General features: G+C 42.7%; 8 protein-coding genes across 13 annotated transcripts; 5 read left to right on the top strand and 3 right to left on the bottom strand.

The window, feature by feature from the left end:
- Positions 1-1,412: 1,412 nt before the first annotated feature.
- RB195_022025 (uncharacterized protein) lies at positions 1,413-4,288 on the bottom strand (the record flags this gene model as incomplete). Of its 2 annotated transcripts, XM_064209012.1 has the most annotated exons (3): positions 1,413-1,538; positions 1,635-1,789; positions 4,216-4,288. In XM_064209012.1, 3 exons carry the CDS (start codon positions 4,286-4,288, stop codon positions 1,413-1,415), a joined length of 354 nt encoding a protein of 117 aa, XP_064064893.1. The 2 variants fall into 2 exon arrangements, with proteins under 2 accessions (XP_064064893.1, XP_064064894.1); XM_064209013.1 differs by lacking the exon at positions 4,216-4,288 and having other exon boundaries at positions 1,635-1,871.
- A 3,461-nt stretch (positions 4,289-7,749) lies between these two features.
- On the top strand, positions 7,750-8,133 carry RB195_022024 (uncharacterized protein; the record flags this gene model as incomplete). 2 transcript variants are annotated; one of them, XM_064209010.1, is made up of 1 exon in its annotated part: positions 7,750-8,133. In XM_064209010.1, the coding sequence occupies one exon, from the start codon at positions 7,750-7,752 to the stop codon at positions 8,131-8,133; it is 384 nt and encodes a 127-aa protein (XP_064064891.1). The 2 variants fall into 2 exon arrangements, with proteins under 2 accessions (XP_064064891.1, XP_064064892.1); XM_064209011.1 differs by having other exon boundaries at positions 7,756-8,133.
- Positions 8,134-11,765: 3,632 nt separating this feature from the next.
- Positions 11,766-20,587, bottom strand: RB195_022023 (uncharacterized protein; the record flags this gene model as incomplete). Of its 3 annotated transcripts, none has more annotated exons than XM_064209009.1 (9): positions 11,766-11,863; positions 12,516-12,693; positions 13,423-13,471; positions 15,188-15,330; positions 19,784-19,892; positions 19,975-20,045; positions 20,113-20,131; positions 20,196-20,278; positions 20,570-20,587. In XM_064209009.1, 9 exons carry the CDS (start codon positions 20,585-20,587, stop codon positions 11,766-11,768), a joined length of 768 nt encoding a protein of 255 aa, XP_064064888.1. The 3 variants fall into 3 exon arrangements, with proteins under 3 accessions (XP_064064888.1, XP_064064889.1, XP_064064890.1); XM_064209008.1 differs by lacking the exon at positions 11,766-11,863 and adding an exon at positions 12,425-12,472 and having other exon boundaries at positions 12,520-12,693; XM_064209007.1 differs by lacking the exons at positions 11,766-11,863; positions 20,113-20,131; positions 20,196-20,278; positions 20,570-20,587 and having other exon boundaries at positions 12,505-12,693; positions 19,975-20,090.
- A 661-nt stretch (positions 20,588-21,248) lies between these two features.
- On the top strand, positions 21,249-21,455 carry RB195_022022 (uncharacterized protein; the record flags this gene model as incomplete). The annotated part of the gene is made up of 1 exon (XM_064209006.1): positions 21,249-21,455. One exon carries the CDS (start codon positions 21,249-21,251, stop codon positions 21,453-21,455), a length of 207 nt encoding a protein of 68 aa, XP_064064887.1.
- Positions 21,456-21,666: 211 nt separating this feature from the next.
- Positions 21,667-22,633, top strand: RB195_022021 (uncharacterized protein; the record flags this gene model as incomplete). Of its 2 annotated transcripts, XM_064209005.1 has the most annotated exons (2): positions 21,667-22,047; positions 22,109-22,633. In XM_064209005.1, 2 exons carry the CDS (start codon positions 21,667-21,669, stop codon positions 22,631-22,633), a joined length of 906 nt encoding a protein of 301 aa, XP_064064885.1. The 2 variants fall into 2 exon arrangements, with proteins under 2 accessions (XP_064064885.1, XP_064064886.1); XM_064209004.1 differs by lacking the exon at positions 22,109-22,633 and having other exon boundaries at positions 21,667-22,104.
- A 159-nt stretch (positions 22,634-22,792) lies between these two features.
- RB195_022020 (uncharacterized protein) lies at positions 22,793-23,221 on the top strand (the record flags this gene model as incomplete). Its single annotated transcript, XM_064209003.1, has 1 exon — positions 22,793-23,221. One exon carries the CDS (start codon positions 22,793-22,795, stop codon positions 23,219-23,221), a length of 429 nt encoding a protein of 142 aa, XP_064064884.1.
- An 81-nt stretch (positions 23,222-23,302) lies between these two features.
- Positions 23,303-23,961, top strand: RB195_022019 (uncharacterized protein; the record flags this gene model as incomplete). Its single annotated transcript, XM_064209002.1, has 2 exons — positions 23,303-23,492; positions 23,552-23,961. 2 exons carry the CDS (start codon positions 23,303-23,305, stop codon positions 23,959-23,961), a joined length of 600 nt encoding a protein of 199 aa, XP_064064883.1.
- A 321-nt stretch (positions 23,962-24,282) lies between these two features.
- On the bottom strand, positions 24,283-24,774 carry RB195_022018 (uncharacterized protein; the record flags this gene model as incomplete). Its single annotated transcript, XM_064209001.1, has 1 exon — positions 24,283-24,774. One exon carries the CDS (start codon positions 24,772-24,774, stop codon positions 24,283-24,285), a length of 492 nt encoding a protein of 163 aa, XP_064064882.1.
- Between the last annotated feature and the right edge of the window lie 133 nt (positions 24,775-24,907).

The raw sequence follows: 24,907 nt of genomic DNA, 5'->3' as shown, positions 1-24,907 counted from the left end.
ACGCTTTCAGGTTCCTCTTCATTTGATTCATGAGAGAAGCTTCTAGACGAAAAACATGAACAAATTGGAAGAGAGTTGCTGATGCGGCTCCTTCTTTTACAGCAATACAATCTAGCTGATGTGCCAGTTCTGGAGACTTTGCATTCCCGAACATCCTTTCGTTGTCTCTTCTCGGTGGCCGAAACCTCATCCTCACAGCTGGTTTCCTTCAATCAATGATGGACCTTATTGACGATGTAGTGGCACGTGTAAACATTTATGCAGTAGAAGACTATTAGTATTTTGGAAAATCGCCGCAAATGTTCTTCTTTGCATCCCACATCTTCAGCGGTAACTTTTTAAACATTTCCTTCACTTTTTTCGTTATGGCGTCTTCGAACTCGTACTAAAGTTTCTAACTTTCTAGCTTTCTAAGTTGCCTTTAGCTGAGCGTTCCTTGATAGCTTTGCTTCCTTCAAACACTCACGTTTACACCCTTTTCTTCATTTTTGTCCTACTCGTCTGTTGATTGTCGTCTGCGATATCTTTGGAGTCTCACTGAAGTAATGAAGTAAGTAACGTTAATCTTCTTCCGTCCTTCAGTACACGTGGTTGTTTTGAATAAGATTTTATCGAGTTTATTGTCGTAGGTAATTGTCATAGCACTTAGTTCCATCAAATCCTATTTATTATCTTGTTACTATTTACTTTCATTATTTCATTTATTTTTTAATTTTACTTAGCACGTTTAAGGCTCTGTATTTCTGCGTCCTTCACAACGTTTGCATCCTCATCATGAAGGCGAATATGGGTGTCGACGAGGTATCTCCTCTTGCAGGATCCTGAGAATTTCTACGCCTACGAAATTCCCAGTTCTCAAGACCGAAATCTTAGCTAAGAGTAATCCCTCCTAAAAACGACCCCCCGTCCCAACAACGACTCTCTCATCTCATTCCTAAAACTATAACTGCCCACACAGCAAAACCCAAAAATTTGGGTACAATAATAAAAAGAATTTAAAAAACAAATAAACGCGTAATAAATAAACCAAAATAATACGATATAATAAATAAATAATAAATTATTTTAAGAGATAGTAATGCTACAAGTAAAACAAAATATATATGTTGTAATACAGATATATTAATAGAATAAATAGTAACTAGAAATCATATGTTCATGTTAATTATATGTTCAAGATGATGTGTGCCAGGTGGAAGAAGATCAAGAATAATAATTGAGGTAGAAAGCATTCAACCCCTCGATGGACTGATCTAGACAAGGTTAGAATTTTGTGTTTGATTTTCTGTAGAATTTCTCTAATAATGTGTGTTCCAGGTAGCTGGTATTGAGATGTGGAACAGCGCAGTGAGAAGACAACAGAGGAAGATGTTTATTGGACTTTACACATATAATAAATTTAATAAATGGTTTTAAGATTTTATTTCGAGCAGCAAGGATTTCGAGCGGAGAGACTGCTCGATTAACTCTAGATGTCCTTGGACTTCACGGTCAGGATTTCTTTGCCGTTTCACAGCGTTTCGTTTCACAGCGCAAGTCTGAGCAGGAATAATGATAATAGCAGAAAACATCGAATTTTAAAAAGCTCACAAATAGGCTGGAAAAAAGTGTTTGCAAGGAAAGAAAACCCTTACCAGTGGCCCGATGAGCGTAACCAAAACAAGAAATCCGAGTACTGCGAAAAGAAGTGTAGAGAATTGATCCGAGAGTGCAGCTGTTGTCGTCGTCGTCTTAGGTTGAGAAGTGAGCCATGCATTTCTCAACTTTTTCTTCTTTGCCAGCCACTCGGCTGAAGGTTTTGGTTCGGAGTTAATTTCTTTAAAACGGATGAAGCTCTGCTCAGGAGAAAGGGTGTAAATATCGTGGTACATCTGTAAATACTGCCATTAGTGTATAAATAGATCCGATAAATGTTTATCATTAGGTGAGAAGATTAAAAGACGTGTCAAGATAATGAAGAAAGACTAACTAAAAGGTAGTCAGATTGTTGAAGATGCTACCGGTAGGCCGCGACCCATTCCACACTGGCTACTCACCAAAAATGTCCTCTAGATATATTTGCTCGGATTAGTACGAGGTAGACGTTACTGGAAGAATTAAAAGTGAGTCAGTATATATGTAAACATATAATTTAAAAAGATAAGTGAACTCTAAATGTGTATTCGGCAACACAATTGCACTGTTTGACATTGATAAAGAGATGATCAAAAGTTCCATCCCCGCCGGAACCATTATTTTTGCAAAACGAAAAAATAGCTGGAAAAGAAGGAGAACACCTTTTAAAACAATTTTCACACTATTTCCAATTATTAACAAACAATTTTACTCATCGACAATGGAAATGAACGGATGAGATTTCGATCCCCGCCGGAATCTAGATTTTTGCAAAACCGAAAAAATATCACTGAGGAGGACATTTCACCGGCAGTTTTTTTGAAATTGTAATCAGAGCACTGTTTGCCACATTCAAGCGCTATACAGAGGTTATTTTAGCGATTAGAACCAGGTCTTAATTGAAAATTACTGCTGCACAGGTTGGATTTTGTTACCTTGAAATAAACATGAATTACTCACTAAGGAAACGACGTGGGAAGATAAAGGTGGCTGCGTTGTGTAGAGGAGGATTTGCGCTACAAAACGGTCAAAAAATCTTTTGCAGGGACCCTCTGGTTTTTTTGAAACCTAGTTGAGAAAAAGTTGAGAAATTTAGCATTTTTCTCAACTTTTTCTCAACTAGCTTTTTTAGAGAAGAAAAGTACCTGTAAAAAAGTAAAAACAAACTATGATAGCAAAAATCTAATCCTCTACAACATACTCCAAACCGAATTCCTCTTTATAATTTATGAGCTGAGTTATGGAAATTTGTTTGAAGTCACACAGATTTTGAGGCGTTGCCGAAAATCCGAGATTTCGCTCTTTTTCCCGTTGCGAGGATAGGGTAGCGCCGTTGAAAAATTCGACTCCATATTTGGATAGAGCATCAAGGGAAACCCTTAACTGCAAATTTTGGGCTCTGTAGAGTGTTCTGATTCTCTCAAAAGCTAGTTGAGAGAACCCGAAAATTTGAGGCAAAATTTGAGATTTTTCTCAACTAGGTTTCAAAAAGACTAGGAAAGCTAGAGGCACCAAACTTTGTAGAAATATAGGAGAAATCTCTCTCTACAGATCGCAGCCAGCATTATTGCATAACATTCACTTTGAGCGTAGATATTCAGAAACTCGTGGAGCCCACTTTCTACTAATTATAACCCTAATTGCGCCTGTAGAAGTCTTTTTTTTTGCTCAGTAGCAGCATCAGAATTGCTATTTCGACTGAAAGTAGGAAGTTCGTCACCGTAGGATGAGAAATGTGCTCTTTAAATTCTTTTACGCCAAATGCAAAAAATAGCACCTTTGCAGGGATTGATCCCTGACCGTCACAATGAAAATACCGAGGCGTCGCATTGATCCATACAGTCATGGTGACTCATCAGCATCAGCCTTTATTTCAACAGGGGATGTAATGGCCAATTAACAGATGTCCTTATCGAAGTCATTGTAATCGCGCATAAATAAGCGATCGATAGGGAAAGGTCACGCATAATGCACTTTATCTGCACTACACTTACCAACTTGAGCCAACGTACTTGCTTTTCACTGCAGCTATGCTTCTACTTTTACTTAGTGCTCTTACACTCCTGTTAGCTTCTGAAGATCTCGTTTGTCATCCTTCCTAAACGAATTTTCGACGCCACGTTTCCGTACAGCTGCGGATCATCAATATATTGAATTGACTGTAACGGAAGAGTACCGAAGCACTGTGCAAGCTATGAAGATTGCCTCCTATGATCTCTTAGTACTCAATACGAAGTCACCTCTGGTTAGTTTCATTTCTTTCATATAAATTAGTAACACACAATTTTGTAGTGTATAGACTTGATAGGTTTGACAACAAGTCGATTTTTTGAAGGGACCAAAACTTTTAGGTAGTTAATTGCATTTAAAATAATTGGTTTTCTATTTTGTCACCTCCACAACATTATCACGTTATTTATTACGCACCACATTTATTCAAGATTTCAATTGTTTGTGCTAATTCAAAAGTAACCGAGAGGCTTGTTTATAGAAATCTTGATGTTTTAGAAAGGATGCTTTGTCGCTGGTACGTTTCCTTTGTCTACGAGCTTCTTCTTTCTCTTTTCTGAAGGCTTTCCTTTTCGTTCAGGACTCCCTTACCGCCTTGCACGTACGACGACTTATGATTTTGCACGGTTTGTGCCACCGAAGCGACTCCGACGTCATCAAGCATAAGTTAGAGCAGCAAAAAAATGCCAAGTCGTCCATCTCCAAGATTGGCTCAAAAAGTGCAGTAATTTCATTACCAGAATTATGAAGAATAAATTTTTTAAAAATCATTTTGTGGTTTGTGTACCCTCTTTTTAGCTCAACTGTTTATGCTACAACAGTCTTCCTCAACCACAACCGCGAGTCTTCTTCAGTCGTTTATTCAAATATTAAACGAATTTATTTTGAACTCAAGTACTGAATATGCATCATTGACGTTTTTTCTTCCTTGAGACAACTCTTCCATTTTGCAGTCGCAGATATCGGGACCTGAAAAAAAACTTAGAATACGTTTCAGTTGTGAATATATTCTGATATGCGGTGAAAACATGCCATTCACTGCTGATCCTCCTTCAAGTTACAGCACTACGTCTGAAAAAGCAGTTTTCACTTCTGTTTTTCTGCTGAATGTTGTATACCTAAACTACAGTAAATTTTGTACGCCTTAATATATGTTTATTTTAAATCGACAACCCCGTCTTCCTTTTCTCTTTGCTCCTTACATTGTTTTCTGATTTTCCCCTAGTTTAATTTTTTCTTAATTTTCCGACACCCCTCTTACGACCCCCTGTTGAGAAATTCTCAACACACGCTTGACCCTGGTCGCAAGATGGTTCCCTGATCCATATAGGTTGCGCAACAAACTGTGGTGAAAACTAAGCTCGCCATGGCGAGGCTGCTTACTTCCGTCAACCCCGATCATTCTCAGTCATGGAACCACGAATTCTCCCTTCGGAAGTACGAGTCGCTACCAAGGACATGAAACCTGGCATAGCCTCCGGACCTGACCTCAGCAGACTTTCTTAGGGCTGGTGGTTATCCGCTTCATGTAATTCCAATAGCGCACATGAGATCCTACTTTCAGAAAGAAAGGATCCCAGAAAAGTAGACCTTGCGAACCGTTCCTATCCACAAGAAAGGTGACCGAGAGGACCTTCGGAACTACTTTCCAATACACTTGCTGAGCGTGTTGTACGAGGTATTCACTAAGATCATCCTCACACGCATATCTAGGACGCTGGATGAAGAACAGCCTCAAGAACAGGCTGGATTCCGTCAGGGGTCCAGTTGCTTGGACCACATCCAGACCATGTCGAGGGTCATAGAGGATTGCCGGGAATCCGGTTGTCCCTTATTCTAAGCTTTGTCGACAATGAGGAAGCCTTCAACAGCGTAGAAACGAATGGAATGCTGCCAGCGCTTGTTGATCAGGGTGTGGACGCGTCATGATGAGGACATTAGCTAATTGTTACGTCCGATGACACCCGTCCGCCGATCAAGTCAAAGTATGTCCATATATCATGCTATATAATCACGCTTAGTCCGTGTGTGTGTGTGTGTGTGTGTGTGTGTGTGTGTGTGTGTGTGTGTGTGTGTGTGTGTGTGTGTGTGTGTGTGTGTGTGTGTGTGTGTGTGTGTGTGTGTGTGTGTGTGTGTGTGTGTGTGTGTGTGTGTGTGTGTGGTGTGTGTGTGTGTGTGGTGTGTGTGTGTGTGTGTGTGTGTGTGTGTGTGTGTGTGTGTGTGTGTGTGTGTGTGTGTGTGTGTGTGTGTGTGTGTGTGTGTGTGTGTGTGTGTGTGTGTGTGTGTGTGTGTGTGTGTGTGTGTGTGTGTGTGTGTGTGTGTGTGTGTGTGTGTGTGTGTGGTGTGTGTGTGTGTGTGTGTGTGTGTGTGTGTGTGTGTGTGTGTGTGTGTTTGTCTGTGTGTCACGAAAATACTCCATAATGATGCAAAACTCCGCACCGGTGAGGTGCCGAACCATCGCCATGCACCTGATAGGCGAGCACTCTACCTTTTCACCATTGTCTAAAACTATGTCACTATGTATTTTGGCTTTGATAAGGCAAGTTAGTTTTGCTAATAGCTGTTAACGGAGGAAACTCATTCTTCGAATAATGGTTCCAAAATGTGGCGATTTGAGAGAAACATAGATGTTAAATCAAGTTCTTTTGTTCCAAATATAGAACCGATGCGTTTAGGGAAAAACCATAAAATCTTTCATCTATGCTTAAATTTTCGCGTAAAAAAAAAGTTGAAAAAAGAGTTGGCAGAAAATAGCAATTCTAATTTCCCAACAAATTTCGCTACTGTTATTTCTCACTGATCGGTGAAGGCGAGCGAAGCGAACACCAAAATAAGCCTGATGTCCGGCTTTAGCCGGACGTTCAGGCTGGTATATATATATATATATATATATATATATATATATATATATAAAGGATAAAGTCACTGGCGTATCAATCCACTTGGGATGAGCCAACGCGTTTTACTGGGATTCGTAATGGATGAAGTTTTTGAACGCGTGTTGGCCTATACAATGATTGCGGGGGCCAGCCGACGATCAAGTCAATGTTTTTATAATCCCAGACAAGTGTGGCACCAATTTATCGACCCCGGAGCGATGAAAGGCTTGGTTTGCACTAGGGCGGTTTCGAACCCTCGAGCGTGTGGCTACAATGGACCTCTAACCGACTGCGCCACAGACAGTCAGTTCGTTGTCTGTCCGGTCAGTTGTTGACAGTAGAGTTCCAAATTGAGTGTTTGGTACGATGGGAGGAGCTCATAGTGGATGATTCCCTTCCAGTCCCACCAAACACACAGCAAAACCTTCAAAAAACATGTCCTTTAATCCGGGCTTAGCAATTCTTTGGACCGGCTCATCGCGATTGGAGCACGATCTTTTTCGGTTTTTGTACTCGTGATGTCATCTTGAAACCGCTGTGTAGTATGACCCGAATTGATGTTTACCCCTCGTCAAATATTGCTCACTAAATACATCTAGCGAAAACGCTCAGGACTTCTTACTTCAAATAATATACCTCTTCATATACCTAATATCCCCCTAATATATTCCATCCTAATATACTACTCTAAGCACAGCCTCACAAACAAGCTGGATTCCGTCAGGGGTTCAGCTGCTCGGACCACATCCAGACCGTGTCGAGGATCATAGAGGTTTGCAGGGCCTCTTGTTCTAACCTTCGTCGACTATGAGAAAACCTTTGACAGCGTAGAAACGAATGGAATACTGTCAGCGCTAGTCGATCAAGGTGTGGACGCTTCGTATGTGAGGGCATTAGCCAATAACTACGATCGATGCACCACGAAGATACAGCTTTTCCACCGCCCCCTCACCATACCTATTGGAAAAAAGGTACAACAAGGCGATACTATATCGCCTATGCTGTTCACGGCCGCATTGCAATGAGCAATGAAATCATTTTGATGGGAAGAAAGAGGCGTACGTGTTGATGAAAGATTCCTTTCGAACCTTCGTTTTGTGGACGACGTCGTTCTCTTTTCACGATATACCAATGAAGCAGAGACGATGCTGAAGGAACTGAACGAAGTGTGGAAGAGGACGGAGGAGTACAACTTGAAGGCTCCCAAATCGTGGAAACTTCGTCATACGTATACCTCAGACGTTCTATGAACATGGAAATCGACTTGAAGGAAGAACTGAGTAGAAGAATGAGAGCAGCATGGGCAGCATTCGCACCCGTCAGGGAAGTTACGGACCAACGGACGGGCCAAGATCTTCGTGCCCATCTGTTCGGCTCGACAGTTCTTCCAGCGCTCTGTTACGCAGCGGAGACGTGGGCAGACACCGCCGCCACGTCTAGGAAGCTACTTACTACCCACAGAGCCCTTGAGAAATGTCTTCTGAAGTTTAACCGGCGCACACAACACTTAGATGGTCTTCGCAGCTCCGACGTAAGAAGAATGTCCCGTCTTCGCGACCCAGCGGAATATTTATCGAAAGCTAAGCATACATGGGCCGGTCACTTTATGAGAAGAATCGACGAGAGATAGACTAAAAGAACGCTAGTGTGAATTACAATCGGTGCTAAATGCCCTATAGAGGGGTTACCAACGAGATGGAGAGATGTTTGCTGCTGCAGAGAAATCGCCAACGAGATGGGGTGACGTGTTCGCTATACGGATGGACCAGCTGAGAGCTCAGCTGGACACGGCAAGAGGACCTGGTCAACGTCACTCACGAAATTTGAAAACATTTTGGGCGAGGATAGCGATAAAGAAATGACCGGAAAAGATGCTGGAGCCCGCATGTCCAGTGAAGACGGGCCACCTAATACTTATGTATTTTCACGAGATCTTCATCCATGAGAAATCTTTGTCAATATTAAAAATGAGCATCTTCGAGTCGGCATCAACTGCGCATTTAGTGGCAAATTTCGATCCACTCAGGTATGTTCCCTAAGGTTTCTGAACTGCTTTGCTTTCAGTGATGTTTTAATGTAGCACCGTTTTCTGAATTCTGGGTTCAAACAGGAAACCTCCAGCAAAACTTTTGCTGCGTCAATTTTACTCTAACATTTTTTGCGTCAATTTTACTCTAACATAACATTCATTAGAAATTTTTTCCCTAGTCATCATCACTGTATGTAGCATTTTTGCAAACGTAATCTAATAGTTAAAAAATAATTTGGAACGTTTCATGAAATTGCGCGTCCAAGTTCTAATAAACGGCCACTTTGAGGTGAGCTTGAATAGTTTTCTTTATACTGCAAAAACCATCACAAGAGTTTCTTCTCGCTCAGCTTCAACTCAAAGAACTAATGAAGGGGCAGGACTCTACAGATTGCCGTACGCGAAGGTTTTTGACTGAGATGATGAAAACTAGCTATGAAAAATTGAAACCTCTGTTGGAAAATTGAGCAATATTCAACGCATTGTAGTAGGGAGCAAAGCCATGTCAATTTGGGTGCTATCTTACAGCTCAGTCAACGGCACAAAACTGAAATTTACGACAGGAATTTATTTCGTTGTTCAGAAGGAATTGTTCTACTTAAGTTCGAACATTTCTTCTAACTAGCGTTGTCTTGCTATGACCGCATGGGCATTTAAGAGAGCGTTTGATGGTGGTTGGAAGAAAACTAGTCGAGGGAATAAGCTGCATAGACTAGCACTTCGCACCCGAGTTCTGCAACCTCCGGCTTCGGAAAATGAAGACGCACGCTGCCCCGATATAGACAGGCAGAACCGCACATCGTGCGTTTCTAACGAATAACTAGCTCGACTAGCTCCTGGAGTCAAGTAGCATATTCTCCAGTGTTTGCTGTATGAAAATATCAAAAAAAGCTTATCAGATTCCCCCAGAGGGGCAAGCCGATAATCAAGCACTTCAAAAGAATATAGCAAAAGCATTTCGAGGGAGAGTTGGGAATGTGTTTCGCATTACGAGTGGAGTGATGTTTGCAAATACAACGTTTCCACTCAATGCTTTTTTTCTTAAAGGAGTTTCTAACTGGAGAAAGCATTCTTGTCCATTGCCCACTCAATTCACCTGATTTACCTCTTGCGACTCATAGTTTTTCTACAAAGTCAAGATTGGTTGGCTCCCGCACGTCATTGTATCGCTCTCATTTGCGTATACATAGAAAGTACCCTCATCTCTATAGTACGTTCTTCATTCGAACTGTTAAATGGCTTCCACTTCTTGTCATGTATGTACTTATGGCCACAAACAGCAGGATTTTCAAACGCAGCCTAAGAGAAGTTGATCTCTAATTTTTGACCTTGGAATTCTGCGAACTTCTTTTCCTAACTTCAGCCCTTCCCAATGGATAACTCACCATCCTCAAAAAACACGATTTTCGCAAACCCAAGTTCAAGCGCCTTTCCCATCATCTTTACGATCTTCGGAGTGTTTCATCCAAATTCGTCTTTATGTCTACCTGTGTATGCCTTTAATTTCTTGTTTTACTCTTTCGTCTGTTTGCTTTCTGTTATTGTTTCAAAACTTATGTTCCTAGCAGCCGAATTGTTTTTATTTTTTACCGATATTTTTAAACGAAGCTATCCGCTTTCTACTTTATTGGGGTCCGACAAGTACGAAATTTTTCAAAGCTTTATGCCTGAATTTTTGTTCGAGTAGTGTTGGTGTTTCTCTCTACTTCTTTATCAAGCCTTATAATACTAGTACTGTTATCTCTACATACCGGGTTAGTGGGGTGAGCTAGTATACCCTTTCGCCGAACTTCCTGTGCTGTACCTGACATCTATGAGGGGGACATCTTGCTGGCTGATGTGAATGGATGCTACTAACATCTACACCTTACCTACACTTTGATAACTCATCAGGTCTTAACACTTAACTTCCTGAGTTTTGGGTGTGTTTGAGTACTACATCATCTTGGCCGGAATCGTAAACATAGAAAGTACCCTCATCTCTGTAGTACGTTCTTCATTTGAACTGTTAAATCACTGCTCGTTGTATTCTATTTCTATGTAATATCCATATTCATAGTTGTATATTGTTTATATTCATCTTTGCCACATCCTTTTGAATGGAAAAATCGTGCTATATAATAACGCGCTTAGTCCGTGTGTGTGTTTGTTTGTGTGTCACGAAAATACTCCATAACGGTGCAAAACTCTGCACACGTGACATGCCAAACCATCGCCACGCACCTGATAGGCGAGCACTGTACCTTTTCACCATTGTCCAAAGCTATGTAGGCATGTATGTTGATCTTAATAAGGCAAATTAGTTTCTCCCATATGTTAGTGAGGGTAAATAAACTTTCATGTGAATTATACTTCCACATTTGCACACTGCGTCTCACTCAAGAAATTTCAAAAAGAGAGGGAGACGGATACCGTGGTGTCGGTTTGGTGAGCTGGGGCCTCAACGCGGTAAAATTGGGTGAGCCGGGTCCTACGGTGTCGAATTCGTGCCCCGGAGCCAGATAGCTGTAAAATGAGGTGGGACGGGTCCCACGTGGTCGGAATGGTGCGCCGGTGCAGAAAGCTATGGAGTGGTGAGAGACGGGTTCCACTGCATCGGATTAGTGCGCTGGAGCTCCAAGCCTGTAGGATGAGTTTCTATGGTCCATTCGCATATCTATTTCCCAGCATGTCTCCTGATGCTGCCAACATCCTTTCTTCAAAAAGAGGAAACACACGTGCGAACGGGTGATCAAATACAATGCATGGTAGCCGACAGTTTACGCGATCTGAAGTAAAACGTTATTTTTGTCACTACGATAGTGATATTCACGTCATTTCATGTTAGCACGTCGTTCTTTGCAATAATAGTTGAGAACGGAGGAAACTCATACTTCGAATAATGGTTCCAAACTGTGGAGATTCGAGAGAAACATAGATGTTAAGTCAAGTTCTATTGTTCTCCAAATATAGAACTGGCGCGCTTAGGGAAAAACCGTGAAAAATTTCAGCTATGCTTAAATTTTCGGTAAAAAAAATTGTTGAAGAAAGCGTTGATTGAAAAAGAAAAACAATTCTAAGTTTGCAAAAAAATGTCGCTACTCTTATTCCTTATAGATCGGTGAAGGCGAGTGATAAATAAATAAATACGCATTCTAAATCTAAGTTGAATGTGCTGACGCATCACAGAGATGTTGATCAACTTTTATTCACTCAATAACATTTTGTCCTCTATTCTTTCAATAACCATACAATCAGACAATCGTCAGTAGTACAAGTCGGCCACCACATATGAAAATATATGCTATATAACAAACAGACAAGTGTACGAATGAGTGATACGAGTGTTCAGCTAAAAAAGGATGTTTCAGTAAGCTTACATTTGTCGATTTCAATTGCTCACTTAACGTTCCACAGCAGTAAAGGAAGAACAAATATATAGTCGCGAAGCGAGAAAACGAAGCAGATGTCGCTGACTGTAGGAGCGGTGCAATTTCATCATGCTACCAAAAACCATTGTTTTAGCGGAAGTTTCCAAAATGTGTCGACTTCAACTAGGCTTTTTCGAAAGTTCATCCACATTCGGATTTCCTTCCTGACACGGATGTAAAAAAAAGGGAATTGTTCACCAGTGGCTACCGTCTCCCATCAGGAAATGTCACAACGTCACAAAGAATAAAAGCATTTCCAGCAACAACACAAATGCGTATAACGTACCCGATACGTTCACAGGTATTATCACCCCATTCCAATTACTTCATAAGTTAGCTTTAAATGCGCTAATGAAAACACCCATCAACGAGTACATTAGGAATTCTCAACGATTTGGGGCGATCGTATCTATACATGATTCAAATATATAGAAGATAATTGGGTGTGAGACATCCTTTCTGTCCTCGACTATGGAATTATGTTATGCTTTGCACAAAGTATCAACGTAACATTCACATACAGCATCCAACTGAATCGACTTCATTCAAAAAGAATCCAATTTCACTCCCTACCTACTCTGCTGAGATATGCGACAACTTCTGCAGGATTTGGAGGATCTGGTACTTCCCAAGAGTCCTCTAGAGGGCGATTTATTCGAGCTTTGCAAATTGGGCAACTGAATTGCGGGCGGAATTCCATCTCCTGAGCAACACATACCACACAGAATGAGTGGAGACATGGCAGTAAAACCTAGAAAATATATTTGACAAAACCAAAGAAAGCTTTCCTAAGAACGGATTCCACTGGAAACCAAGTTGACAAAATTTTCGATGAAGCCCACAAACACGTATTTTATTCTTGATTCTTAAAGGCAGCATACCACGAATCTGACGTGGTGAGAGAATCCGCGGTAAAATCTAGAGATGGAGTTGTAGATGGCGGGATCAGGAGTGGTTCCGCTCATCTCCCCCAAATCGTCGTAAAAAAAGCAGCGGTGGAACCGCAGTAGTTCCTGCGAGGTACGTCGGAACGCGCCTATATGTACACGTTCCGGTCCCCTCGGCAGCCTATCCGTTGCCTTTACTTGAACAGGCTAATGAAGAAACCTCACTAACCTTCGACCGCTCGCACGTGGATGCGGTTGCGCGTAGCAACTGAAGTCGTCGTAAAAAGCGGTGTAGAAGACGCCATTTTTTACGACGACTTCAGTTACAGCGATCCGCAATCTAAAACCCCATCTCTAGCTTTTCCCGCAGACTCCCTCACACCGCTCAGATTCGTGGTATGCTGCCTTTGAGGGACTCCCTACCACTTATAAAAGTTTTTGAGTTGGAATGTGATCATTAAATGGTTAAACCTGCGTAGAATTTCCCACTCATATCCTTTGCCCTAAACTGGTCCTATAGATGAATCGAAATACCGTTTGATCCTAGACAATAATCACATTGCAATGATAACAAAACCAGTGATGAAAATTACCTCATTACTGTTCTCCATACAGATGCAGCACAGATCTTCACTATCAGCACTATAAAAAGCGAACAAATGAGAATAACATCATGTGGTATCACAGTTAACAAAATGATTAGGATTGCAAAAACCTCTTTCATGACCAATAACTGCGGCTTATGAGCATTATACTTCGTCTCAATGATGAAAAAAAATTACCAAAAAGGGGAGCTCTTTTTTGCTCCATGATTAAGCGGTTTGAACAGCAAGACAAAAAGGGGTTTCGGAAAGTACGACAAAACCATAGGATGACCCACGTAGTGTGCCCTGCATGCGTGGCATTTTTGTCGGGTGGATTTTCGAGCAGGGCGAAGGCAGGAAACGGAATCATTTCTCTGTTAAACCTGTCAAATTTAGAAAAAGGTTGTTTCATGGACTGTTTCGTGTTCATTTGTTGCTACTAACTTGCAAGACCAAGCCCTGCTTTCTTGAAAGCAGCGCATCATGAAATCGACGTGGTGTGGAAACACCAAGGAAAACTAGAGTTAGAGTAGAGTTCGGGTTGTAGATTAAGGAGATGAGCGTGGTCCCGCTTAATTCCTCTTAGTCATTCTGAAAACGGCGGGAGAAGCTATTTAGTTCCTACGAGGTACATTGGAACGCGCACCCTTGTACGCACGCCGACTCCCACAGCACCCCTTTTCATTGGTTTCACTTGAACGTCGCCTTCGAAGCAGTTTTTTACGCCGATTAAGAGAAGATGAGCGGAGTTACGTTCGTTCCCGTTATCTACAACCCAAGCTCAACGTTTTCCCTGGGGTTTCCGCGTACGACGCCAATTTCGTGATCTACTGCCATTGAAGAGAGGATTCACGGCTTTTTTCTTTGTAATTTCTGGACGTTGTGATAGTTACAGAGATAGTCAGCTCAAAACGATATGAAGCTCGGTGCACTTGCGTAATCGCTTGCGCTGAAGCGGCGCCGTGTCGCGAACAAGGGTCCCCTTCGATCCTAACCGCTACGCTCCACCGCACCGCTTACGCAAATGCACTGCTCTACATAACGTTTTGATCCAACTATGCATATAATATTGCCTTATCACTGAAGTACTGGTACTAGAAACTACAAGTAACTAAACTAAAAGTATTGATATTGCCAAAAGGAGGGTAAATGACGTGTAAATACATTGAATGAGGCTGGGGACCTAATGCGGAAATTACAGTATCTCAGTTTTAATCATCTGTCTGGTGAAATATTTTAGAACCGAGTGCCCAGTTCGTTTTATGCTCCCGAAAAGTTCCACTCAGGAAAGGAAATGGAAAAAGTGGCCGTGCCTGATCAAGGTACTTGTTCAAAGTTACTTGTTCAAGGTTTTGTTGAACTCTGACTATATTGCCAGCCATCTTCTTCATTTATTCTGAACCATGGCGTTGCTAGTCATCATCTCACAAAGTAATGAAGAACGTAGCGAAACTACAAGTCACCCTTTTCAAATTGGTGCATCACTAGCTCCTCTTCTACGCATACACATTTACGCTTTTACCGCTTCATAAGTAGAGACGGATACAGAGCTCAAAATCCAACAAGCTGCCACTAACTAGCCAACCACCTCTAATCCTACTAATTGACAGTCACTAGCTCTTGCATTCTTCTCAAAGTAAAACCTCCCTTCTACAACCTAAAGTGAAAGTGGTTAACGTGAAACTGTTGGTTGTACTTCACCTTGTGATCCCAACGCCATCCAATTATGCGAACAATGTGAATCAAGCTAATCTAAAACAAAATGAAAACTCACTTTTCATTCAATATACAGCTGCTGGTGGACATTTCTTTTGGGTCGATATTCTGCATAGCATCCTTGTGTACATTATACACATTTAAAAACTCGTCTAAGTTTAGAACCCTGCTGGGGATCACTTGAAGCGAGTCCGAATTCCCCTATAACCTCGAAGTTGAGTTCACAATCTGAACTGGAAGGTACTTTGTACTTACTAAACGACAGAATTTTCGGCCTTTTTTTCAAAGATGCTCAGACAGTTCTAGGCGTACCAGAAATTGAGGGAAAATGTCTTACCAAGATCCGATGCACTAGAACCATATACTTCAAAAATTTCATAATGAACGTTTCAGCTGAACTTTTGTTCAGGGTCAAGCGTCCGTTGAAAATTCCTCAAGAGGGGAGGGGGTACGTAGGGTGGTCATAAGGGGGTTGGAAGAGGAGAAAAAATGAAGAGAGCAAAGAAAAAATGACGGAGTAGTCGATTTTATATGAATACATATTATACGCCTACATATTAGGCAGTGCAAAATGTTAGAAAAATAGATGGGGAAGTTCGTTCCAAAGGATCTTGCGGAATCTCCTCAGACTTTTGATCTGGAACTAGTTTGGCAAAGTACTACTCAAACGAAAGACACCGAGATAAGGAGAAATGCGAGAGGATAGGTACGAAGACAAGAAAGAGAATGTAAATTATAAAATGCGCTCTGAACTAATGCCTACAGCCTTGCTGTAGAGTAAGCTGTTTCAAAAAAAATCATGCATTTTTTCTAGTCAACTGTCAAAACGAGCATAATCGAATACATGAATAATTGAGATATTACAAAAAATTATAATCATTACAAATGACGTTCTAAAGGTTGCGAAGGCAATTAATTGAAAAACAAATAATTTTTGCGCACCTAGAATTTTAATCCATTTAAAAATCAACTTGCTGTCGAAACCATCAAATCTAAGCATTACAAATTTTCGTGCTAGTAATTTATATGAAAGATAAGTTCATTTATTAACTAGCTAAAACGTACTCTTTTGAAGAGACAAGCGATACTGATTCTGCTGTCTTCGATGGCATAGTCCGTTGCATTGCAAATTTTCAATTTTTTTTCAACTAGCTTTCGAGAGAACCAAAACACCTGCAGAAATCAAAATTTGCAGTTTTCTTTGATGTTCTATCAAATATGGCACCGAATCTTTCAACTGCAGCACCGTAATCTCACAACAACAAAAATACAAAAGCTTCGCTTTCGCGTCAAAATATGTACGACTTGGAACAACATCCAGCAACTCAGCTCATAGTTTTCAACAACCAATTCGGTTTAAAGTACGTTATAAAGGTGGAATTCATTCACCACAATTCATTTTCACTTTTTCCCAGTGGCTCTCGTTCTCTCAAAAGTTAGTTGAGAAAAATTTGCTAAAAATCCCAACTATTTTTCAAAAGAACCAGAGCCTATGAAAAAGATAACTTAAGCGTTTCACAGCACAAACTTCTCCTACAAAACGCACCCTTGCCTGTCCTTTGTCACTTTCTGCAGTCCGTTAATTAATGTTCATTCTATTTAGCAAAATCTGACCAGTCTAGCAATCATTCCCAATCAAGACATTTGTTAATAGCTAAAATAAGCTCTGAAGAAGATTTGAATGCGGTAAATAATCTTGTCATTACAATTTGACAAAAACTGCCGACAAAATGTTCTTCGCAGTAACTTTTTCTACTTTTTGCAAAAATCCAGATTCCGGTGGGAGTCGTACCATTCACCGTCTGTAATCACTGTCAAAGAGTAAAAAAGTGAGTAAAAAGTGGAAAACAGTGTCGTGAATAGCGCCTTAAATGCGTTCTGCATCGGTGTTGGTTGTTTTTTTTTCCATTTTGCAGAAGGGAAAAATCCTTGAGGGGATCAAACTCTTGACCGTTCGTTTTCATCGTCAATGAGTAAAATTGTGTGTAAATAGTACGAAAATAGGAGAAATTGGACAAAAATGGTTCTAAAATGTGATCTCTGTCGTTTGGAGCTGTATTTCCATCTTGCAAAATGATGATTCCAGCGGGGATAGAACTAGCTCTTCTCCTTATCAATGTCGAAGATAAAAATGTCTGCATGAAGTGGAAAATACTGTGGAAATGGTATTGAAACTTTTCTCAGTAGTTCTTTTCCATTTCGCAAAAACAATGGGTGCGGTGGGGAACGAACTCTCGACCGTTCGTTAACACTGTCAAAAGAAGAATTGTTGGGTGGGGTACACACTAAGAACTCCCTTAACTGTTCACCTTGTATGAGCACATATGTGTTGACAAATCTAATTTATGCAGAGAGCTATCTGTACTATACCACATATTTTTTTTATCTTACTTGCAACACTTTATATTAGTATTTATTCTTACACCATTCGTTAATTTGTTAATATTTATACTTTTAATTTTTTGTTGAGCGTCGATTTGTTTCTTTAATTCTCTTTATTGTGACAAATTTTTGGCTGCTATATGAGCACGTGCACGGACCTCCCTCAGACCAAAAGCGACCTTGTGCCTATCCTGAGACACAGCTGGATTCAGGGGATGGATTCGCTGCTTCTACAGTGCCTTGTCACTCGTGGTTATCCAGCTGATAACGTGAGGAATTGTGTATCGGCTATGGAAGCCAATACAGCATGTGACGAAGGTTTTTAAAGTAATCAACAGTAATAGGCTACGTAGGCTGTGTATGCTAAATTACCTCAAAATGATTTACTAGAAAAGAATTCAATTCTACATGTTTCCGGGTGATACACGAAATGAAATAGGCTAAATATTGTCTCATTCATAAGAAGACTAGCATTACTTGAGTACATTGCATAGTATAGTTTGGTAGAGTTCAGCGTTCTCTACTGAACGCATCCATCGAGATGTGTATAGTGGGGTTTACAAAGCAAGAAGCTCAGAACGGCGAAAATACTACTAATGGGAGTTATCAAGCGATCGTTTATTACTGAAGAAAGCAAATGAATGTATTCCTTAATTGCTTGACTTAAGCTGAGTTAATCGGCGGGCTGATGTTATCGCTGACGCGATTACCCTCATCTTCGTAGAGGTGTGCCGTCCTTGAACATAACACTGCCCAACCTTCTTGACCTTCTGCGAGAGCTTGCACAAAATGAATCCATTCGTCACTATTTCATATCCTGCGAAACCTCGACTGAGTTTACGGCCAGGTGGCCTCTTCCAGCTCCAACCCGACAAAATCCTCAGGATTCTTTGAACAAGGCGATCTACTAGTGTCCTTAATACATGACCAAAGAAGCGAAGACAATTTTCTGAGGCCACTTTTGCTTGCGCTGCAAGATGTTGATATCTTTCACGTGTCATCCGCCTGTACACCACATCGAGTTGGGCGTAAAGGTCTTCACTGGCGAAAAAGAGCCAAATAGCCGTCTAAACATCAGCTCTAACTTACTTTTTTCTCTTAGTAACTTTAGTTTGCATGTCACAGATCCTCTAAGACTAATTCTTAGGCTTTAGGGCCCCTACTGATTTGATTATTTACTTCGAGAAATAATGGCGCCGTTTGAGTGCCCTCCTCAAACTACAATTATATCGATTCTTTTAGCTTTAACTGCACGCAGTCCGGTCAGAACGGCCTGATTTGTAATGAATGATCAGTTGCGTTTGGACCGCTCTTCACCGCTATGCATCTAGTGATTGGCTTTTAAACCAAGTGCAATGTTGGAGGATGGTCTACGGGGCAGACGTCTACTGCAAGTCCACAGTGCAGATTTCCACTGTAGAATAAGTGAGGAACAGTTGGACCAAAGTATAGACAACATCGACCGAAGTGTACACCCGTCGCCGAACGCGTGTACAAAGATGGCGCGTTCTAACGTACCTCGTAAGAACAAAAGCTCGGCAGGGCCATTTTTCGAAAAGGCTAGGGGGAATCCAGCACGGTCACGCTCAAACTCGAACTCTTATATAGTTCACGAGAAATTCCAAAAACGTCAACTTCGTGGTATGTTGTCTCCAATTCAATCTCAGTCAAAGTCGCTTTATGTTGACCCGGTTGGACGTGTTCAGTTTCGACTACAATTAACTTTCACTGTCCTCCTACCAGTGAAGAAGTGCCGCAAAAGGGCAATTACATGCAAGATAACAATATTTAATTGGTCGGAAAACCACGAAATGTCTTTTCCTTAGAATATACCGTCGCTGAAGCCACTGGCGAATGGAAAGAGCAGGAAGCAGGTGCAGAAAGTGAAACGAGGTTCTTAAACTGACGGTAGTTTTTTTTTTTTTTTTGCGACAATTATGCATTTTTAATCCATGAATCTCCAGTTGATGAGAGAAAGAACGAAGCATATCACACTTATCTCACACCAGCTATTCCTTGATGTACGTAAGAGGTTCAAAAAACCACTTCTCAATGAAATATTAGAAACATGAAGTAATTACAAGAAACTATGATGATTAAGACAGGCGTTGAACCACAACCCAAGAAACAGTATTACGAAACAGAAGCAAAAAGAACTAGAAAGATAAAGATAAGAGAATTGAAAAAAAGAAGACAATAGGTAGTAAGACACTATAAGAACTGCAGATCTGCAGGGAATTTGATCAGCAACAAAGTAAATTTCTCAACCTACAGTAAAACATTTTATCCTCGCAAGTTTCTTCCACAACAGTCCATCTGCACAAGACTTGTCAAGTGCGAAACAGATATAATCTCCCTTCTCTCCTCGAACATTGAAGCACCTTTAAAAAAAACTAGAGAAGTTAGCTTACATTAATAACCATAAACCCGAGAACAAGTGCAGCTATACGAAGGAGAACCCACTTTCTGTTCAACTCCTTGATCATTTCTAAAAAAGATGTCCAGGTGAGCTCTTTATAAAGGGAAGATGTTGCCTTAGCATTGTCGAAAAAACGCTGTTTAGAAGGAGAACTGCCCATAATCTCACTGTACTCATCAAACCAAAGCGGGATGCACCTCGCTACAACAACAAAAATTGTTGGTGGATCAACGCTCAGGAACAAGTAAGCAGCAACAAAAAGTACCTCACAAGCAGCAATCCAAAGACATAGGTGAAACAGGTCCAACACAAAAATGCATTAAAAAAACATGGCGAAAACACAAACCACTAAAACATAATGGGCGAGTGCCGAGTGCCGGAATTCATGCCCGCAAATCATCATACTTGCTGGGGCGGCGCGGTCGCGCTGCGGCGCGCCTAGGTGGGCCATGCGTTCCTCTCGCTAGGGCGCGAGATTGTAGTGTTGGTTGAAACAGCAACGTTCTCGACTATTTGAACAATGTTTGTTGTAATTATTTTTATAACTTATTACGCATTCACAGATGATGAGATATCATCAGCGGTTAAAAACGTACTTTCTAACAAACATAATGGCCAGTATTGTTATAAAAAAACGACCCGTAACGCAATCAACATGCAGTGGGATATGAATGCAAACTAATTACACTGGCGAGATGCCAAACAAGGGTATAGTAACTATTCACAAGTGATATATATATATATATATATATATATATATATATATATATATATATATATATATAATGAGGGGATAATATAGTAAGCGACCCGCAGTGGAAGCAGCTTTCGACCCACGCAAGGAGAAAGCCTTACTTCTGATAGATGATCTGGGCTTCGCCCCCATCGGGAGCATCGTCGAGAGGCTCAGGATCCTTGATAGCGGTCCTTGGTGTCGTCGGCCCAAGCGTCCTTAATCAATCCTCGGTCTGCAGGTATCCTGTGGCTAGGGTACTCCTCGTGTACTCCAAGCATGAGCTCTTATGAGCCCAGGCGCGAGACTGTTCCGCTTCTCGTGCTAGATAGCTTCGCCCCCAAAAGGGAATACTACAGTATCGATCGACTTGCGATAGAGCGCGTTATCCACATCAATTGCACCTCTCCCCTTCCTTTATGCCCGTCCCGGACTTCGATATATTTACAAATAACCCACTACAAATTACGACCCGATAAAAAGATATATATACCTATCCACGGATCTCCCTCACTAGAGGGATCACAGCCGGATAGGGGGCTAATCGCGGACCAAAGGCGACCTTGTGCTTGCCCAGAGACGCGGATGGATTCAGGACATGGACTCTCTGTTTCTGCTGAGCCAGGACTGACTCATGACATCCCTGTATCCCGCACGTCGGTCCGGCCAAAAGCCCGCAATCAAGTGACTGGGAGGTGCAAGGGAGGCGGTTTGGAGTCGCCTCCAACAAATAAGCTCCACATGTCCACTCCGGGAGAACGGAAGTTCTCCCAAACACTCATGGGACCATAGGCTTGCAACCTGCCCATGGGTTTTAAAATTCTTTTGCATGTCACAGTAATAGAAAAGAGTCTCCTGATTCCGAGGAAAGCCTGGTACGGTAGCGACAGGAAGGACGGGGTTGCAGGAGTCATGTAGGCTACCGAAACGGAAAAGGACTAGGATGACGATCTGTACTTATAACGCACGTACGCTTGCATAGGAAGCGGCCATCGAAGATCTGATGATGCAAGCCAAGAAGATCAAGTACGACGTCATCCGACTGACCGAGACGGGACGAAGTCACACTCTCAACGCCGTATATGAAACTGGACAAGAACTGTTCTTAGGAACATGCGACAGTAGAGGTGTTGGTGGAGCTGGGGTCCTCGTCAACACGAGTATGGCAAAGAACATCGACTCTTTCGAACAACTTACGACCCGAATCGGACGTCTGCGGATGAGAAGATGTGGTCCAACGCCAGCTTTGACTATCTTCGTCGCTTACGCTCCAACATCAAGCTACGAAGAAGAAGAAGTCGAAGCTTTCTATATGGACCTGGAGAAGTTCTACCGAGAAGATCATTCTTTCTACAAGGTCATAATTGGCGATTTCAACGCCAAAGTTGGCCCAAGAAGAATGCCGGAGGAACTTCACATCGGGACACTTACAATGGAATGACCAGGGGGAGAGGCTCTCCGAGTTCATCCTGACGACTAAGACCATCCATGGGAACTCGCAATTCCAGAAGCCCTCCTCTCTACGTTGGACGTGGGAGTCACCCGGTGGAGGGTACCGTAATGAAATAGACCACATCATCGTCAATAAAAGGTTCTGCCTGACGGACGTCGCTGTTGTACCAAAGTTCTATACGGGAGCGGACCATCGCCTCCTCCGAGGAAGATTTTCTTTCACAAGGAGAGCAGAGAAAGCCGTCAAGTTCAGAGGGAGAAATCCCAGAACTATCATCAACTGGGATCTCTTCGCTACGTTAGCCGGCTTTTGGGAAGATTTCGCAGTGGACAACATCGACGAGGAATGTGAACTCGTTGAACACCTTCACGACTGCGCGAAGAAAGCTGAGAGTTTCAAAACCACCAAGAAACGCCTGTCTCTTGAGACTCTTGAGCTGATACGCCAGCGTGGAACAGCACTACCCGCAGGGAACCAAGAACTCACGAGCTCGCAAAGCTTTGCAGAGAGGCGATAAAGGATGACCTCAAAGAAAGAAAAGAAGCAGAAGTGCTGGCTGAAGCTGCAGAGGCGGAAAAAATCATCCGCTATGCCCGTCGAGACTTCGCCAGTCGCAAGACGAGGATGACTGCTCTCCGGAACCCGAGGGGAACAGCCATTGCATCAAGAATGGGGGATGGAGAAAATCATCTACGATTTCTACTCTGATCTCTTCGACAGCCATGTCCACTTGCCTCCTCACCATCTGAGAGAAGATGGACAAGTCATTCCAGAGGTTCTCCCGTCCGAAATACGACATGCTATCATGTCGGTAGGAAATCGTACGGCACCCGGTCCCGACGGAATAACACCAGAGCAACTGAAGAACCTTCCGCCAGTACTCATCAACACTTTGGCGAGGCTCTTTACACGTCACCTGTCGGAATGCAAGGTTCCTAAACAGTGGAAGACCAACAAGACCGTGTTCTTGTATAAAAAGGGAGATCCACATGACATCGGCAACTATCGCCCAATCTGCTTACTGTCCGTCATCTACAAGCTCTTTACAAGAGTGATCCTTAATAGGATTGAGAAAGTATTGAATGAAGGACAGCCATGCGAGTAAGCAGGGTTTCGAAAAGGATTCAGCACGACTGACCACATTCACACTGTTTCGAAACTCATCGAGGTATCACGAGAGTACAAGATGCCGCTCTGTCTCACCTTCATCGACTTGAAGAAGGTCTTCGACTCAGTTGAGACGGAAGCGGTCGTGGAAGCGTTGGACAACCAAGGCATCCCCACTCAGTACATAGAGGTACTTCGAGAGTTGTACAGTAACTTCACGACCGGAATTTCGCCATTCTACAAGAATATCATCATTGACGTGAAGAGGGGTGGGGGGGGGGGGGGGGGGTCCGACAGGGTGATACAATCTCACCCAAAATATTCACAGCCACCCTCGAGAACGCAGTGCGAAAGTTGGAATGGGACGACATGGGAATAAAGGTCGACGGTCGGCAGCTACACCATTCGCGCTTCGCTGACGACATCGTGCAGATAACACCTAGCATCAGCCAAGCGGAACGAATGCTGACCGAATTCGACGAAACATGTGGATGCGTCGGTCTTCAGCTGAATCTACAAAAGACGATGTTCATGCGGAACGGATGGGTCTCGGATGCTCCATTCACGCTCAAAGAAACGAACACATCTGAATGCACCAGCTACGTTCGTCTGGGAATTGAACATGATGAACGATCTGACCCCCGAGCTGGGCAAGAGGAGACGAGCTCTGGGCTGGTGTCAGACCTCTGCGCAAAAGCGCGCGCAAAAGCTGCAGGAATACTTCCGCCTTCCGCCTAACCGCCTAGACACATTCGGGTTGGCCATCCACGTTGATGAACATAAGAGGAATAGTGGGAGTCGGAAATGTAAGAATGTCTAGAAATAGAGTCCTGCTTTCCGGCCCTAAGCCGCTGACAAGCGCGCCCTTGTAAGCGACCCTATTGGGGAACTCGTTAAGGGCGGGATGGGCCCTATAAGTACGAAGCAAAGGGGCTACTGGAACCGCGCGTGCTGACCGACATGATGCTGCGAGCTCCGTAGATGACAGGGTTCGATTCACGATGACACTTCGAGTGCGGCTCGAGCTGGTGAATGTCACCGATATAGACCTGCTGTACCTTAGGCAAAAAGGATCGCGAACGCCGCCAGCACTGGCTTTGGGATCTGGGAAGCGTCGTCACCTATGAGGACCTCAAATCGACCACTACATCCGGCAAAAACACCATGTTCCGTAAACATGGTGTTCAGGAGAGACACAGTTGTTATACATAGCACGTGGGGAGCGCGAAACTTGAGCATAAGCCGGATCATCTGCTCCAGCGTCCGAGAAACATGCCGCTCGGCCACAGCGTACTCCTCTTTATCCTCCTCAGTCATATGGAGAGCGTGTTCGGGGTCATTGATGTATTGCTCTAAGACCCTACGCCCAGCTGCGAAACGATCACACACACTCCTTTCCGCGTCGGAAAGGACCTCGGCGTAGGTCTCCCCTAGCGACATGAGAATCTTATTCAGGTCGACTGGTGTAGGCGTGAGATTCTCCTGAGCTGCTGAGTCCGCCACAAACCGTAACACGTTCAGGTCCCTATAAGCCGAAAGCGACAGCATCATCTGAGCGAACTGGGCCACAGCCGCGTTGGTGCTCGCTGTTGCCAAGACGGGGGCGTCTCCTGTTGCCCATCGAGCAGCGATAATTGCACCAACGACTGTCTTGCCCGTACCGAAAGCCGCCTGAATAACAGTA

The sequence above is a fragment of the Necator americanus genome, chromosome X (assembly GCF_031761385.1).
Source record: "Necator americanus strain Aroian chromosome X, whole genome shotgun sequence".
NCBI lineage: Eukaryota > Metazoa > Nematoda > Chromadorea > Rhabditida > Ancylostomatidae > Necator > Necator americanus.
Note: the sequence above shows the minus strand (reverse complement) of the source record. Positions and strands in the feature narration are given on the sequence as shown.